The sequence below is a fragment of the Phoxinus phoxinus genome, assembly GCF_949152265.1.
Source record: "Phoxinus phoxinus genome assembly, chromosome: 2".
NCBI classification, from domain to species: Eukaryota; Metazoa; Chordata; class Actinopteri; order Cypriniformes; family Leuciscidae; genus Phoxinus; species Phoxinus phoxinus.
Genome location: NC_136877.1, coordinates 34,638,464 through 34,654,750, shown reverse-complemented (window position 1 = coordinate 34,654,750; position 16,287 = coordinate 34,638,464). Strand labels below are relative to the sequence as shown.

The 16,287-nt window shown below is 38.7% G+C and overlaps 2 protein-coding genes across 3 annotated transcripts in view; one reads left to right on the top strand and one right to left on the bottom strand.

Moving 5' to 3' along the window:
• The window catches only part of kcna4 (potassium voltage-gated channel, shaker-related subfamily, member 4), a gene marked incomplete at its 5' end in the record, with an annotated part of 116,274 nt that overhangs the window by 15,352 nt on the left and 84,635 nt on the right, over window positions 1–16,287 (bottom strand). The window lies entirely within an intron of this gene.
• Window positions 1–16,287, top strand: part of lgr4 (leucine-rich repeat containing G protein-coupled receptor 4) — a 60,226-nt gene that overhangs the window by 20,138 nt on the left and 23,801 nt on the right. Inside the window, 1 exon segment of the mRNA XM_079605048.1 lies at window positions 3,725–3,796. Within this exon segment, the coding sequence (XP_079461174.1) occupies window positions 3,725–3,796 (72 nt within the window).

Here is a 16,287-nt window from a genome sequence, read left to right as displayed (position 1 = left end):
GCCCAGGGACACCACCAAGAGGGAAAGAGAGAGAAGGAGTGAGTGATAAGGAATGAGAGGAGAAAGGGGAGTGTTCTGGTGGTACATGGTCCATTGAAAGCAGCCTGAAGGGTAATTGGATAGGGCAGGTAACCTGCGGATCAAAAAAGAAAAAAAGATAGAGGAGCGATGGAAGGTCATAGCTGCAGGGGGGATAGGGAGGCCCCTTTCGGTGTGTGAGATGGGGGGTAATCTGATACACAGTGTGGCCAGAGGCCCTCATGCTCATATACGCTTTCAAGACTCAAGACAGCCCTTGCAGTGAAATCCAAGATGGTGGAGACTCTCTTCCCCTTGTTTTTCTCTACCTTCAGGGATGGGGATGTGCCTCATTAGCTATTGTAGCATGTTTGTTGGGCTCCGTCAGACCCCGTCTCCACGTCTACTGTGTGCGGCCCAGCTTTTGAAGCCGCACATAATGGATTCCTAATCAAGATCTCGGCCCCAGCTGAAAAAACCTGCATCTCCTCCAGAACAAAGACAGAAACACACACACTCAATTCTGGCTGGAATACGGCAGGATAAATAAACAAGAGGACTGAAATGTATAACAAGTAGAATGCCACATAAAAACACACTTATTATGATCTACATGCACTGGTTCTCATTTCCTCTCTGTGAGTTTGTGTAGTGGCGTCACTAACTGTGGGTGTTTTAAGGTCAGTGTTCTGACCTTTCTCGCTGCGGATCTACCATTTGCTTTTCTAGCTGCCCACACATTTCACCTTTCAGCCCAAATGGAGAAAGAGAAGGAGAGAGAGGAAAACACTTTGTGTACTGCCTGCATTTTTGTCATGCTGCTACATGCTATCTCTCCGTCTCCTTGACAGCCTCCACTCTCTCTATGCTCAGAGCTTCAGAGCCTTAGGGAGAGAAGGAGGGACAGAGATAGTTTTATAGAAAATAGGAGAAGAAAAAAGAGAATGAGGGAAAAGTAGAGGATTTCTGTTCATTAAAGGAATACTTTACAATAATTTACTCATTCCAAACCTGAATGCTTTATTTTTCTCTTGCAGTTTTTTCAGAAAATGGATGTTCTTTGCATACAATGAAAGTGAATGGTGACCAGAAAAAAAAAAAAGCACAATAAAAGCTAATTTTTTTAAGCTTTTGTTTTAAAGCTTGACAGTTCATGGGCATCATTAACTTTCATTGTATGGAAATAACATTAAAAAAATGCTTTATGAACCTATTTATCAACCCATCTTTTGCTTTATACATAGACTGAAGCAACATGATAATGGGAGTCAGTCTACTACTTAATGTTTAAAAAAAAGTCTGTCAGGCTTCATGCACAGCGACAGACATACAAACAGCGCTTTGTTCACAAATCGGACTCAATTCAGATAATTTAGCCATACAGTGTGCACTTTGTTTCAATGTAAATTATTACTATACCATGAAATTTTAACCGCCTCATTGGATGAAAATTAGATTTCATAATGATCAAGTTTGTAATAGTAATAGTCCTTCCTAAAAACTTTTTTTTATGGACAATTGGATATTATTAAGGGGAATACTCAATGTGGTTGTACTCGATGTGTAAACCACTGCATTATCCATGGCTAACTCAGAAATCACTTTATCTTCTGTATGGAGCCACAGCTAAAAGGCTGGGATCGTCAAAATATTTGCACAATGTATATTTGCACAACGCAGGAGAGATTATGGAGGATGATGGGAAATAAAGATTGTGTATGAATATGTACATGTGAAAAATAGATTTTTGGTTGGAAATGCAAACATTAGCTTTTCAAACGCATCTCCCAAGCAACAACTTGCCACTGATGTCGTACTTGCATGACAGCAGAGATAAAACACCATAGTACAGCACTGATGACATCAACTACACTTTGCTTTCTTCAATTATTGTTGCGTGATGCTTGATCTCACTGTCTGATCTGGATTCAGGTCTTATCAGTCGTCACAGGCATCATACAGATCTCTGTTCAAACTTGTAAAGCACGAACAAGATCTGTGGGAGGGACCGCTCAAAAGAAATGTATCAAATTGAAATAATGTATGTTGCCTCATGGCACACTTTTTGAGTTGTTCTATTTTGAATTGTGTTAAAGGCGTAATTTTACTCTTTCTTTTGTTTTCCATATATTGTCAACTTATTATTTATTTAAAGGGCACCTATTATGGGATTTTGAAATTTACCTTTCATGTAGTGTGTAACATAGATCTAAGTGAACAAAAACATCCTGCAAAGTTTGAAATATGAAAGTGCACCGTATATAAAGTTATTGTCTTTCAAAAGTAAGAGTCGACTCGGAGTCATTTTTATGAATCGTTAGAAGACCGAAGTTTTTTCTCTGACTAGATGACGTCAACTTGTCAAGTTATTTGAATACGATACGCCCACTTATTGCGCTCCAAGGCCAGGGAAAACCGGGAAAACTTGAAAACATCATGGCGACGAGACGCTGTGTTCTGAACTTTTTTCATCTGCACATACCACAGAAGTATAGTCCGAGCCTTGTGCTTTGTTCGCGGCATTTTGAAGACAATTGCTTTACCAACTTAAATGCAATCAAACTTGTATTCGCGAGCCGGCTGATATTGAAGGAAGGTTCAGTTCCAAGTGTATTTGCATCAGCTTCCTCCTCCATATCACAACCTGTAAGTGTTGCTGTATTAATAATTGTTGCTTTTATGTTTCATGTAGCATGCTTAATAATTATTTTGTTTGTTGTGTAAGCACCGTTTAGCTTCTAGGTCTTCAATGACAATTGTATTGAGATATGTGAAGTGTTTGTGGTTGTTTTCGGGAGTTGTCTTAAAGAATAGAGTAATACCTCGTCGTAGTAACGTAACTGCATTTTTTTTTTTTTGTAAAAATGTTATGTTTATGCATCGGGCTAATGCAAACAAAGACTGATTGTGCTTTTACAATATGAACTCTGGGCTATGCTCGCTAACATAACATTAAATTCTTTATCTTATTTTTAGTTTTTTACTACAAACTACAAAGCAGTGGACTATAATCATTATTATAACACAATTTAATTGATAAAAGTATCATTGTACTCCGTGTTAAACAAGTATTATCTCTGTAAACACTGCTGGGTCATCTGACCAATCAACGCAGATTAGCGTCGCGCAAAGGAGGGGTTTGAAAAACGAGTCGTTGAACGAATCATTTGGGAGTCGGTGAGCAAATCAGGTTAAAATAAATGCATATTATACGAAAACAAAAGTGTTTTTTGTCATTGCATGCATGTAAAACTGTTGTTGGGGACTCCCAAAACAACATTAGGAACATTTTAAATGTCATAATAGGTGCCCTTTAACATTTACAATAACAGAAGGCTTAACTAATTTACTGCTTTTTTTTACAGTTTATTTTTAGCAAATGGTATTTTTGGAATGCAGAGGGAGCACCTGTAAAACAATCATGATATGACCATGAGATCTCTTCAAGTTCTGGTTGAAATAAGTGTCTGCACACAGTCAGTTTTAGTTATATTGTCACGTTAGCGAAATCGCAGCACAAGCTATCCATGATCTCTTCTCTTCCATAATAAATAGTGAAGAAACCAACCATAAAATGTATAACCAAAAAAGAAATGCATCCAAATCCAAAGAGCAAATGTAAATGTTTGTGTTATGTTATGTTAACCTATAGAAATAGGACTGCTCAACCACTAACTATGAACATGTTGTTCTTTTGTTTCCATAGGGACATCAGCATGAACAACATCACTGAGCTGCCTGCTAATGTCTTCAGAAACCTGCCCTATCTGGAAGAACTGTGAGGATATTATCTGTTTTTTTTTTCTCTTTCACTATTTTCCTCTTGCTTTGTTTTCTACTTCTTATGTAGTGCTGGGTATCGATTCAAATTTCAAGAATCGATTCGATTCCGATTCTCAAGATCTTGAATCGATTATCATTATTCGATTCGATTCGATTCGATTCGATCCGATCTGATCCAATCTTATATTTTTAAAATCAAAAGTTTTTATTGTTCATGAACAATCAAGTTTTTGTATTAAATAACATTCACAAACATACATTAATGTTGTAAAAATGTATTGTTCACTCAATGTATTGATGTTAGATAAGGCATTAATGTTAATGAATGGTATCTTAATGTAGTGTTACCAACTAAACAGGAGATAAAACGTGTTTTATTTGACTTGACTGTCCTTTTATTTAATCCAAAACTGCGTTCATATTTAGAAGGCCTTTTAAACTAGATACAACCGCACACGATACCACTTTAGGGGCCGTTCACATATCGCGTTTTATGAGCGTGCAAATTCAGTGAGAAGCACTTCAATGCATCTCAACAGGTCATGTGACAAAAACCAGCGGTCTTTCCGTAACAACATGGAAAGCTCGGCCGAACAGCTGATCATAGCTGTACAGGGCGGCTTTTTATTTCTCATCTCAATGAATATATCTAGTAGTAAAGCTAATGCAAGGGCTAGAAATCAATTAATTATTTGATGATACTTCCTCGTCATCATGGAGAGCGCAGTTTGCACCGCTTTCTCCTCTCCACAAGCGCGTGCTTTCCCTTTGCGTCTGTCGTTGCTATGCAACCATGAACAGAGGCGCGCCTAGAAAACGAATTTGCACGCGCAAAAAACGCGCTATGAACGGCTCTTTCCTCCTCTCTTGTCAACAAGTGGATTCAGAGAAACCGCATTAGCAGCGCCGCCGGTCGCCATGTCTCGGTGTGTTTATGGGGAAAATGTAGGCCTGTTATTAAATCGATCCTCTGAGTTACGGATCGATCTTTAGAAATTTATATGAAAATCGATTCAGAATTGGTGAATCGATTTTTTCAACACAGCACTATTCTTATGTTTGGCACTGTTTTCAAGTACTGTCATGGAAAAAGATGATAAATGGAACGCCTCTATATGATGATTTGAAATTATCTTTTGCTCCGCCTTTATTTTTGAGTATGGTCCTATTTAGTGATATTTTGCATATTTTTAGATTTTGAAATGTTTATAGAACTGCTGAAACAACTTTAAAACTAAATACACATTGTATCCATTAAATCTCTGCTGGTTTCAGTGTTCGCTTGTTGGATTATGTGAGCTCCATTGTCTTCATTTCTTTTGATAGTCGCCACATTGTGTCGCTGTCCATTTACATAAATTAAAGTCTGCTCAACTTTGACGCTGCATCATTGTTGTATTATATTGCCTCGGATCGGCAACTATCATTGAAAATGTGTGACTTCCAAATGCTTTGACTCTGCAGTCACTGTTTATGCACAACTGCTGTTTAGGTGCAGTCACACCAGCAAGTTTTCATGGACAAATTCCAATCATTTTAATAGGAATCCACATGAGATTTCCCCATGCAGATTTTGTATTGTGTTGGTCACGCAAATTCACTACATTGACCAACAGAAAGCTGCTTGGTTTGAAAGTGACTTCTGTGTGAGCCGTGCTTCATACATCGCTACTCTAGTAATAGACAATTGACCTTTTTTGCCCCGCAATATTTTGCTAATATGACAGTACCTTTATTTAAGGATTCCCACTTAGTGGCCCAAGAAAATCATCCATGTTGTAGATATTCAGTGTAACAACACTATTGCAAGGATGATTCGGCTTTTTTTTCTTTATCATGTTAAACGGATAGATACAATAGAATGGATTTACAGATGAACAAGCTGTGTGTAGTCTGTCAGTTAGACCTTGAGAGTTCTCTTCAAAAATAAAATGCAAATACCAACTACAGAGAATAAGTGGGGACAAGATTTGACCACCCACAGCACCATCCGCCTGGTTCAGCACATCTGGAACAGTCTCATAGCTTACCTTATTGTTAGAAAAAGCATATCAGGATTACTACGGGTGTCAGATGTCACCAAGCTGGCTTTTGAAGCGATGACTAACTTGTTCATATTGTGTTAATGGCATTAAGGGAACAAACACATGCTGTTTTTGACTGTTCTGGAGTGTCTGTATCAGTATGTCTGAAAAAAGTTCTGAACTCTCATTGGGTGTCTGATCTTTTTTCATGTGTTTGTCTTTTCTCTACTCCTTCACTCATCCCGCGTCTGCCCATCTGCGGGAAGGGCAGATAACATCTGTCTAAGTGATATCAGGTACCAGCGCTTCCAGACTGCTGAAATGATCTGCTCTCAAAGTCGGCTCCCCCTTGTTGTTCACTCTTTTCCGCTCTTTTCCTTTTTTATTCGTTTGATTGGAGTGTGTTTTCTTACCCTTGTGTGTCTTTCATCCACTCCAATCTCCTCGGCTCTCATTCCTAAACAGTCCTCCAGCGCTTTGTCAAAGGCCAATTTGCTTTTCAACGCATTGTGAGAAGGAATGCATGGCAGGAAGAAGGAGGGCAAAACAATGGTTTCCGTGACAACTGGAGTTTTCAGAAGCGTGTGCTATCTGGGAATGGGGTGGGGGGTGCAGGAGGTCTCAGGGACCTGTACAGCACTGTATTGTGCCAGATGCTCTTTGTCAGGTTGCTCATGGTTCAGTGGACACAATGGGTGTGGTTAATCAGAGGGTCAGGAGTTCACTTTCTGGGCTTACATTTATCTTTAAACACATCCTAGACTGTTGTTACCACTCAAAAAGCTACATTGCAAGATCATCAACTAGCCTATAATATCCATACATAAAAATAAAAATATATATACACGTATATATTTTATTTTTCCCTTTTATATATGGTACCGTTCAAAAGCTTGGGGTCATTTCTGAAGCATCATATGACACTGAAGACTGGAGTTTTAGCTGCTTAAAATTCAGCTTTGAATTTCCATCAAATTGTAATAGCCTAGAACTTTTGAAGTGTAGGGGAGAGTGGGGTGAGTTGTGCCAGGGGGGAAGTAGTTCCACCCCTTGTTTCTGGAAAACCATAGGAGAAATTGGTCATGTGACCACATAATTTTGAAAAGCAATCAATTTTACTCATCCTCCAAAGAAGAGAGACACATGGCATGAGTGTAAACACATTTTAGCTCAAAAAACAGTTTTTTTCCTTTCAAAGTAAAATTTCTATGATTAAGGTTTTTTGATTGTAGTGTCTGAACAAGTATAGACACGTTTGAAAACATTTCACATATGTTTTAGTGCTTTAGCATGCTATACAATGAGTCTATACAGTTAGCATAAAGTTAGCTCTTAACTGCTGGATCATGCTAGTTTTTCAAACTTGTGGGTCTGGGGTGATTTGTGCCAAAGGGCCTGGGTTAAGTTGTGCCAGAACCAGACCACCTAGACCTACATACTCACAGGGGATAATCTGGAGAAGTGAGGAGATGGGCATGCCTCATCAGTGTTTGACTTAGGCCTACCTGCCATTTGTTTAATTTAGCTAACACTGATTTCAGTTTTGAGTTTGCAGACTTTGCACTATGTTATTAAAGATAAGTTTTATTAAGTTTTTAAGTGGCCTAAATCACAGGATGTTTAGAAATTAGCCTAGTCACTTTATTCTTATAGCCTATGTTACATAATTGACAGACAGCATTCTATGTCAAAAGGCATCTATTGCCAAAGCCTTTTTGCCTGAAATGATTCACAAATATCATAAATTGTGTTGCTATGGTGCTCTAAATGGTTGCTAGGGCGTGGCTTGATAGCTTCACAATGATCCTGAGAGACTGATTGGTCGTCTGAGTAAAATGAGCCCGCCCTCTTGTCTCTGTGACACTGTGATCCAGAGTTATGTTCAATACAAAATTTACCATATTGAAAAAACGCATGCTATGGTATTCTAACAGTTTAATAGGGTGACAATATCTAAATAAACCTTAAATTAGTCATTTTGTATTAAATTTGTCTTGCTTTTATATAGCATTACAGTTCATAACATTAAAATGTTCTGTTTTACTTCAGAAATCACTGGCACAATTTACCCCCAACGTATTCCCCCAAAAGGCACAACTTACCCCGCACCAGGGGCAAGTTGTGCCACGAGACCACTTTTTTCCCAAAAGCTATATTTCTGAAACAATGTATTTCAGATCCAAAGTTATTGTTCTCAGGGATGCACCACATCCTGAAATATATGTAAATCCTTAAGTTGAAGGCATTACTGTCATGGCCTCACTTAAAAGTCACTTTGAGTAAAAACTGGCACAACTCACCCCACTCTCCCCTATAGGTGTGTGTGTGTGTGTGTGTTCCAGTTAAACCTTACGTTGTGAGGACAAAATGTCCCCACAAAGATGGGGACATTGTCAGACATTTTTTGGTCCCCTTGAAGAAAACAGCTTATAAATCAGACTAAATTAATGTGAAATTGTAGCCTGGGTTTCCCCATACTGCCTTTGCGCAGCACAATTTTATTCACGCTGAAAGGCAGTCTGGATACCATGGACCAGATTTTCATCTAGGGAACCAATCACAGAACGGGGAGGGAGCAGCAAGACGATGACGACATCTATGCGACACAACTAAGCAGTTTGTTTATATCCATATATACCTTCGACCCTCATGTTTATCTTGCACAAACGGCAATAGTCGCTGAACGTCATTGTTTACAAAAAAATATCTTACCCATCGTCTTCTTCCTTGTCTAATTTCTTTCGCTCTACATACATCATCTGGTATAATGGAAACGATTGGCTATGAGCTACATACAGGCGCATTTGATAGACATTCTTAGCACCCAATAAACGGCGCCGGGCATTCGTAAACCACGCCTCAAATACGAGAAAATGAACAACGAGAACGAGAATTGGGTCTGGCGTTAGCCAGGCTAGTGAAATTGAGTTTTCTGTGACAATGAAAATATTTTAGTTAAAACACTGTTGACAAATAAAAATGACATGAAAATTAAGCGTAGCGTCGGTTCTGGCAGGTCACGTTAGTCGACTCGCATCAGCTGACTCTCAGCTGATCCATGTCTACAGTCTACCTATAGGAATACAACGCCTATCACAAGGAATTGGGAATTTAGAGCGAGGAATTCATTCCCCACAAGGATTTCACCTCAAACTAATTCAAGTTCGAACTTGAACACGAGATTCACCGCATTGATCATTAGCTGCCTGATTTGGAAGTGACCTCAGTCTACATTGCTGCTCACATCGCTGCATTATTGACACAGACTCAATGTGATTAATTTACCATTCATCTCTGAAAGTCTTCACTAAGCTAAGTTCATTTTTAATGCTCATTGCCAAAAGCTATTAGGGTATTAGCAACATGCTTGTTGCTAGTGCTGTCCGTGTTGCTTGGGCTTATCTAGTCGTTTTCAATAAAACGTTCTTGCTAGGCTTATGCGATCATATTGGCTATGTGCGTTACTTATCTGTTGTAAGTCTATTGGGAACTGCTCACGTTGCACATACTGGGCTTTTAGCACTATGCAGCACAGATTCAAGCAGCTTACGGTGATAGGAAATAACAATCCATGGTGCAAACGGAATAATTTCTGCTGTTCTGCGGCACAGCTCTAAAAAGACATAGCCTAGTAACAGTGACTATTCAGTTGAGTCAGTTCAGCGTTGATTCTGTCGGGTATCAGACACACTTGGTCTATCTAGTTCTTGGAAACATGGCGTTCTTAAAGCTATAGTGTATTGGAAATATGCTTGCTCTAAAGGCTATCTGTTGTCATTTAAATACGCTTGTTCTTAAAGGGCATATTGCAGTTTTTTTTTTTTTTCAGAATTAATATATAACCTTGTATGAAAATACCATATGAAGAGTAAATGCATGATTAAAAATTGTTTTGCCAGACATAAGGGCACAAATTTAGTAGAAAACGTGACAGTTTCCTTGACCGTGTTGAAAAAGCGCTTTTTTTTCACCACCGCGTCATATTACGTCAGAATGGGGAGTCGTTTGCCGGGCGCTGCGTTCGCTCAGTGCAGAATAGGCTGGTATTATGTTGAAGCGGTCGTGATTCAGTGTGTTTTCGGTGGTTATTGTATTTCAATTAATAATTATCGTGATAAATGACTGTGAATTATGGCCTGTCAGAACATCGAGTCCACAGGTTTCCGAACAAGAAAAAGGTCGGTGCTTTCTTCCGTGTTTGTGTGCGTTTTGTGCAGGGTAAGAGATGGGACTTCGCTTCTGCGTCTGCTTTGAAAAACGCGGTAGTGTGTAGCGTTCACTATAGACTGCATGATTATAATCCCGGCGATATGATGAGTTAACGTTACGTTATATGATGACGGCGATATGTGCTCACTGTCCCGGCTCCTTCATCGGGTCGCCCGGTCCGCCATCAGCATGTGGGTCGGCCACCGGTGGGAAACATGACGCTCACGGATCCGTCAGAGATCACTTATTGTACATTTGTTTTACAAAATGTGCCTTGTCTTAATTTAATTCATTAACGTATCCTCCATAAACTTGTAATGTCTTGCAAGTCTGCAGCCGACACTTATTATTATTATAATATAATGTTCATTTTCAATCTGTACTCCGAATTTTAATGTTTGTGTTGGCTGTTTCTACATATAAAAATTTTATACAGTAAGAAAGTTGTGATTGTGATTATTTTTTTATTCATTATCACCAAGTGGGGCCATTCAAAACCTTTAAAATGTCCCTCTTTCTCTGGAAACTGTCTCCTAATGGCTGACGTACGTGCAGGTAAGGGTCTAAATACTAGCTTTGCTATTGCCTGACACATAATTACAATATTGTGATCTGAGCATAGTGTTATACATATCATCGGCTAACGTGAATACATCTATAAGCTAACACTGTTCTCTCACCGAGACCCGACTCCTGCCCTGTTCTCCTCACACCACAGCTCAATGCGTCTCCTCTGACCGTTGTTCTGTCTAATCCTGACCTGTCTACTCTCTTGGCTTCATATGAGGCTCATAATTATATGGCTGAGGTCTGTCATACGAGTAAACATTTAGACTACAATTTCCTCAGCGTCCGAACTGTCATTGCGATCCATTGCTTTCCTATTGTTTACTTTGACCGCGCTCCCCCATGCTACGTCAGTTCCGGTTTGGCGGTTTTCAAATGCGGAAGTAAAATTTTCTCACAAAAACGACTCCAGAAGCCTAAATAGCGTTTTATAAGTATATGTTTATATTTAAATCTAGTTCCTACATTATTGTTCTATACATTGGCGCACTGGGTACTCTAACCTGCAATATGCCCTTTAAGGCTATCAGGTTGCTATTGGAAACATGGTCAGATTATAAAATTTTTTTTAAAGGTTTAAAGGGGGCTCTAAAAACTGTTAGTTGCTATTGGAAACATGATCCCCTTTCACACAGACATTCCGGAAAATACACAGATAATGTGACCCGGGATTTGTCCCGGGATTGTTTGATTTTGTTTCATTCACACTGGCAGTAATTTTCCGTAATCTGTGCGTGCGTGCGTCCGTTCACACACAACCCGTAAAGATCCCGTAAAGCAGGGTTCCTCAAACTCGGTCCTGGAGGGCCACTGTCCTGCACAGTTTAGCTCCAACCCTGATCAAACACACCTAGCTGTGAGTTTCTAGTTTTCCTGAAGACATTTATTAGCTTGTTCAGGTGTGTTTGATCAGTGTTGGAGCTAAACTGTGCAGGACAGTAGCCCTCCAGGACCGAGTTTGAAGAACCCTGCCGTAAAGACATGTGACATCGATGTGACATGTAATGTCTCCAGCGTCTTAAGTTTGCTTATGAGCTGCGATTTCTCTCTCGCTAGTGCATTTTTTTTCTTTTTCTGATTCGATCCTAAACTAGCGCATTACGTACCGTTTCATAGCTGTCGAACAATAGCTGTTGAATAATTTCGATTACAACTGTATAGTTTCTATGGAGTCAAAATAGGGCCATATATATCTGCAAAATAAAACAATGTTTCGCAAAAAAAAAAAAATGTTTTGCAAAAAAAAAAAATGTTTTGCAAAAAAAAAAATTGTTTTGCAAATAAAAATAGAGTATTGAGGAAAAAAAATGTTTTTTTGCAAGTAAAATAAAATAATTGCAAAAGAAAAGTTAACCACTGAGAGAAAAAATAAAGTTTAGCCAAGTAAAACTTCAGCAGCATTGACTGCAACACATATTTCCCTTTGCGCCGCTCCTTTAAATCCGCGTTTCTGTCATCCGTGCCTCTGCGGTGCACGCTTTCCTTTGCGCTTCCTTTTTCTTTGCGCCTCGCTTTGTGTCCCTGATTTGACGTGGGGGGTGGGGTCAAGAGGTTGGGGTGTGTACAAGGGACGAAGGCGCGTCCTTCTCGCCTACGTCATCAGCGCGAGCCCCAGACCGAGTGGATCGATCGAAATGGCGGAGCAGAGACATGTGGGTGATGGATCACAGGTATGTATTATTGATAGCTTTCTTATTATTATTATTAGACTCCTATATTATTAATAACAGATACTGCTAAATACCACCCTCTAGCCGGTCTGAAGTATCTGTTATTAATAATATAGGAGTCTAATAATAATAATAAGAAAGCTATCAATAATACATACCTGTGATCCATCACCCGCATGTCTCTGCTCCGTAGAGTTGTGACGTTCGCGAACGAACCGATTCTTTTGAACGGCTCATAAACATGAACGATGGGAGCCGAGTCGCGGCTGGAGGGGAGCCGTTCTTTCTGTCGTTCTTTTTTTCCTATGCGTGTTTCACACAGATGCACACAAAGGCTGTTTACACTTGGCATTAACATGCGATCACCATGATCTGATCAAGCAGATCGGATCATTAGCCAATCAGGACACCGTGCGTTTACATTTGTTCATATTAACAAATGTATCTGGATAACCGATCGGATTTCTGTTTCCTGCATAATATTTAAATTATGTCTGTAGCACGACACCAATAAGATAATACAAATTAAGCAATGTCCCAATTGCTTTCACTCACTCACTTTACTTTCCTGTGCAATCTCCATCCTTAAATCAAATTACGTTTTTTGAATGAAGGAATATTTCCAGAGTTGAATACATAACCATATTACATCATCGATCATCGGGTGATGTCCTATTTGCAAAGTTTACAGTAGTAATAGTGGATTGTATGTAGACATTTCCATTTTATTTATTCTAATTTCATCTACAGTATATATTTAAAACTTTAAATATTTTTTGTTTTTTATCAAAATGTTCTTGTGTGGAAGTGTTTGTAGTAAAAGCTGTTTTGCACAGAAATTCATTGCAGCCGGCTTTGTTTTTGATGTTTATTTGTGAGTAACGTTAGGTATTGTATGAATAACATAAGTCAACATAGCTTTACACATACACACACTTTGTACTAAAGGTAAATCCAAAATAGTGATGTCACTTCCTAAGCAGAGGGATGTTGTGCAATGGAATATAGTCCACACATGACAAATGAGGTAATAATCAATATTTCAGAATAATTCAACTATTGGTGTGTGATATCTGAGTTTTAATTATTTGACTACAAATCTCACCTCATCATTCCTCCCAGTGAGGATAAACTAAGATGCTCCCAAGCTGGCTTCTTAAAACTGACTAAATATTTAAAAAGAGCCAAAAGAGCCGTTCTTTTGAACGGCTCTTTGAAAGGAACGGATCCCCTCAAAGAGCCATAAATCCCATCACTACTGCTCCGCCATTTCGATCGATCCACTCGGTCTGGGGCTCGCGCTGATGACGTAGGCGAGAAGGACGCGCCTTCGTCCCTTGTACACACCCCAACCTCTTGACCCCACCCCCCACGTCAAATCAGGGACACAAAGCGAGGCGCAAAGAAAATGGAAGCGCAAAGGAAAGCGTGCACCGCAGAGGCACGGATGACAGAAACGCGGATTTAAAGGAGCGGCGCAAAGGGAAATATGTGTTGCAGTCAATGCTGCTGAAGTTTTACTTTGCTAAACTTTATTTTTTCTCTCAGTGGTTAACTTTTCTTTTGCAATTATTTTATTTTACTTGCAAAAAAGCATTTTTTTTCTCAATACTCTATTTTTTTTTGCAAAACTTTTTTTTTTTTTGCAAAACTTTTTTTTTTTTTGCAAAACATTTTTTTTTTTTGCGAAACATTGATTTATTTTGCAGATATATATGGCCCTATTTTGACTCCATAAGTTTCACCTTATTTTGCCGGTCTAACGCTAACCAATTAGACTTCAGGAACACAAAAAATAAATATATTTTTAAAAGTCACGGCGATCACTGTTTTCATGATCAGTCTTCGATATCCGAATACTCGAAATGGAATGCAGATTTTGTGTGTGTGTGTATATGTATATATATATTTATATATATATTTATATATTTGTTGGTAGGTTTACGTATATCGCAGCCACCGCACTAGCCATTATTTTTAATCGAAGGAGATGTAGGCATGTTAAGCAATATTGGCAAGGAAACCCCCTTATACTTGGGAGCTGCCATGTATGAGGTGTTTTTGGGTGTTTCTACCTCCAACCTGCCTCAAGGTTAGGGTTGGGAATCTTAAGAAATGTTCTGGTTCCGTTACCGGTTCCGCCAAACAATTCCGGTTTTGGGTTCTGGTTCCCATTCAATAAACATGTTTTAAAACTAACAAAAAATAGTAGTAAGGGTAGGCTACTAGTACTACTAAGGGTAATAGTACTACTCCGCAGCGGCTGCGATCCGCCTGTCGGTTTAAAGTAGTCAGAGTATAAATGCTTATTACAGGCTTACCGTAGTGAGGATAAGGATAAGACAAAAACACAGTTTGACAAAAGGCATTCTTGATGTACTCGCTCATTGTATAAATTTTTGTAAATTCTGAACACAAAAAAGTTACGAACTGTAGCTTTAACAACAGTCGTCTTTATGAATGTTTTGAAGCATCAGATGTAATCGATACACTCGTTATTTAAGGCAGCGACTTTCAAAAGGTGATTTACTCTATTTTGGTTGCTACTGTAGACATCAGTGTTTATAATCTAACTATAAACTTTTATCTCAGTACTTTTGTGATGATTTGAATATTTGTAACACAGAACTATTGATACTGTCTGTATGGTTGAAAAGACTGAAAGTAAAGTTGTTTCATATATATATTGACCACTGCTTTCTCTGGGTCAACGACAGCGCAAACAGATTTGATTGTTCCGGTGTGAAGTTTTCAGTGCATTCATTACTATTTTAATATGAGGTGAAACGTCGCTATTAAAGGATAAGCTTCCAGCACTTTGCCCACACATTTTGTCTTTTATGAGTTTAATGAAGAACTCTAGTCTCGTCTTCTGTCGAAACATACTGCACCTTTTTTAAAGAATTATAAACTTTTACATACGGCAGGTGACCTCTAAAAACCACCTCATGTTAGGGTAAAAGCTTTTTTGCGATATTTGTGTTTTTGCTAAATTGGCGTGTTTCCATTGGGCGTAATAGAAACGCAGCTATTCTCTGCCTCAGAGTCATGCAGTCTTCTGTCATAATCACCCACATACACACTCTTACCTCTCTCTTCAAACATATCATCCCCCACTGACAGATATAGACCTGTCAAATATTAATCCTCTCTAGATTTGTGTCTCTGGCTTGATAAGTATTGTACGTGTGAGTATGCCAGAGATTGTGTCTGATTGATATGTATATTGTATTTAAAGGTGCACTGCACTCACTCAATTTTTTTTTATAATTAAAATGTTTTATACAATTACAAATTCATGAATAATACTTTTTTTGTAATCAATTTAAAAAATATGTACCATAATTATATAAAGGCCAGTGGCCTAAAGAAGTTGCTTTTATGATGATATATGAGATCATATGATAAGTAGCCTACTACTCCCTTAATCTCGAATTTCCCCCCAGTTATTGGTCAATTGCTCCTGGAATAAAAAAATATGGCTGACTGTGAATAAGCTATTTCTACAATGCCATTGGTAATAAAACTTTTGGGTGTTGCTGCATTCATGTCACTGAGTAAAGTCATATAGTCAAGTGCAATATTCATGTGGTTTTGGTTGTGTGCACATAATTGTGATGCCTGTTTCCATACTAGCTTCCATACAGGTTGTCTTTCTTTAAAGGAATTTAGCTAGAGCTCAGACAATACCTAATTTTTGCAGCACTGGATCATGGTTGCTAGTGGCAGACCTCTTATTCTACATTAGGCAACTAGGGCACTTTGGCCAAGAAAACTGGAGAATGTTTTGTTACGCTAACATTTGGTCTAACTAAAAGTAGTAGTAGGGCTCAGTTAGTACTAGTATATTCCAAGAGATTTGTTGTTCAGGTTAAGCTTTGGAAGTCCAATGGCCTTTTTCATAAGAGTTTGGCACAGAGACTACTATCTAAGAGGGGAGAAAGTAAGTGCAAAGTCTCCAATTAGTTCTGAACAAAAACTAGGGGGTAAAAAACACCATTCAGTTTCTAAATGAT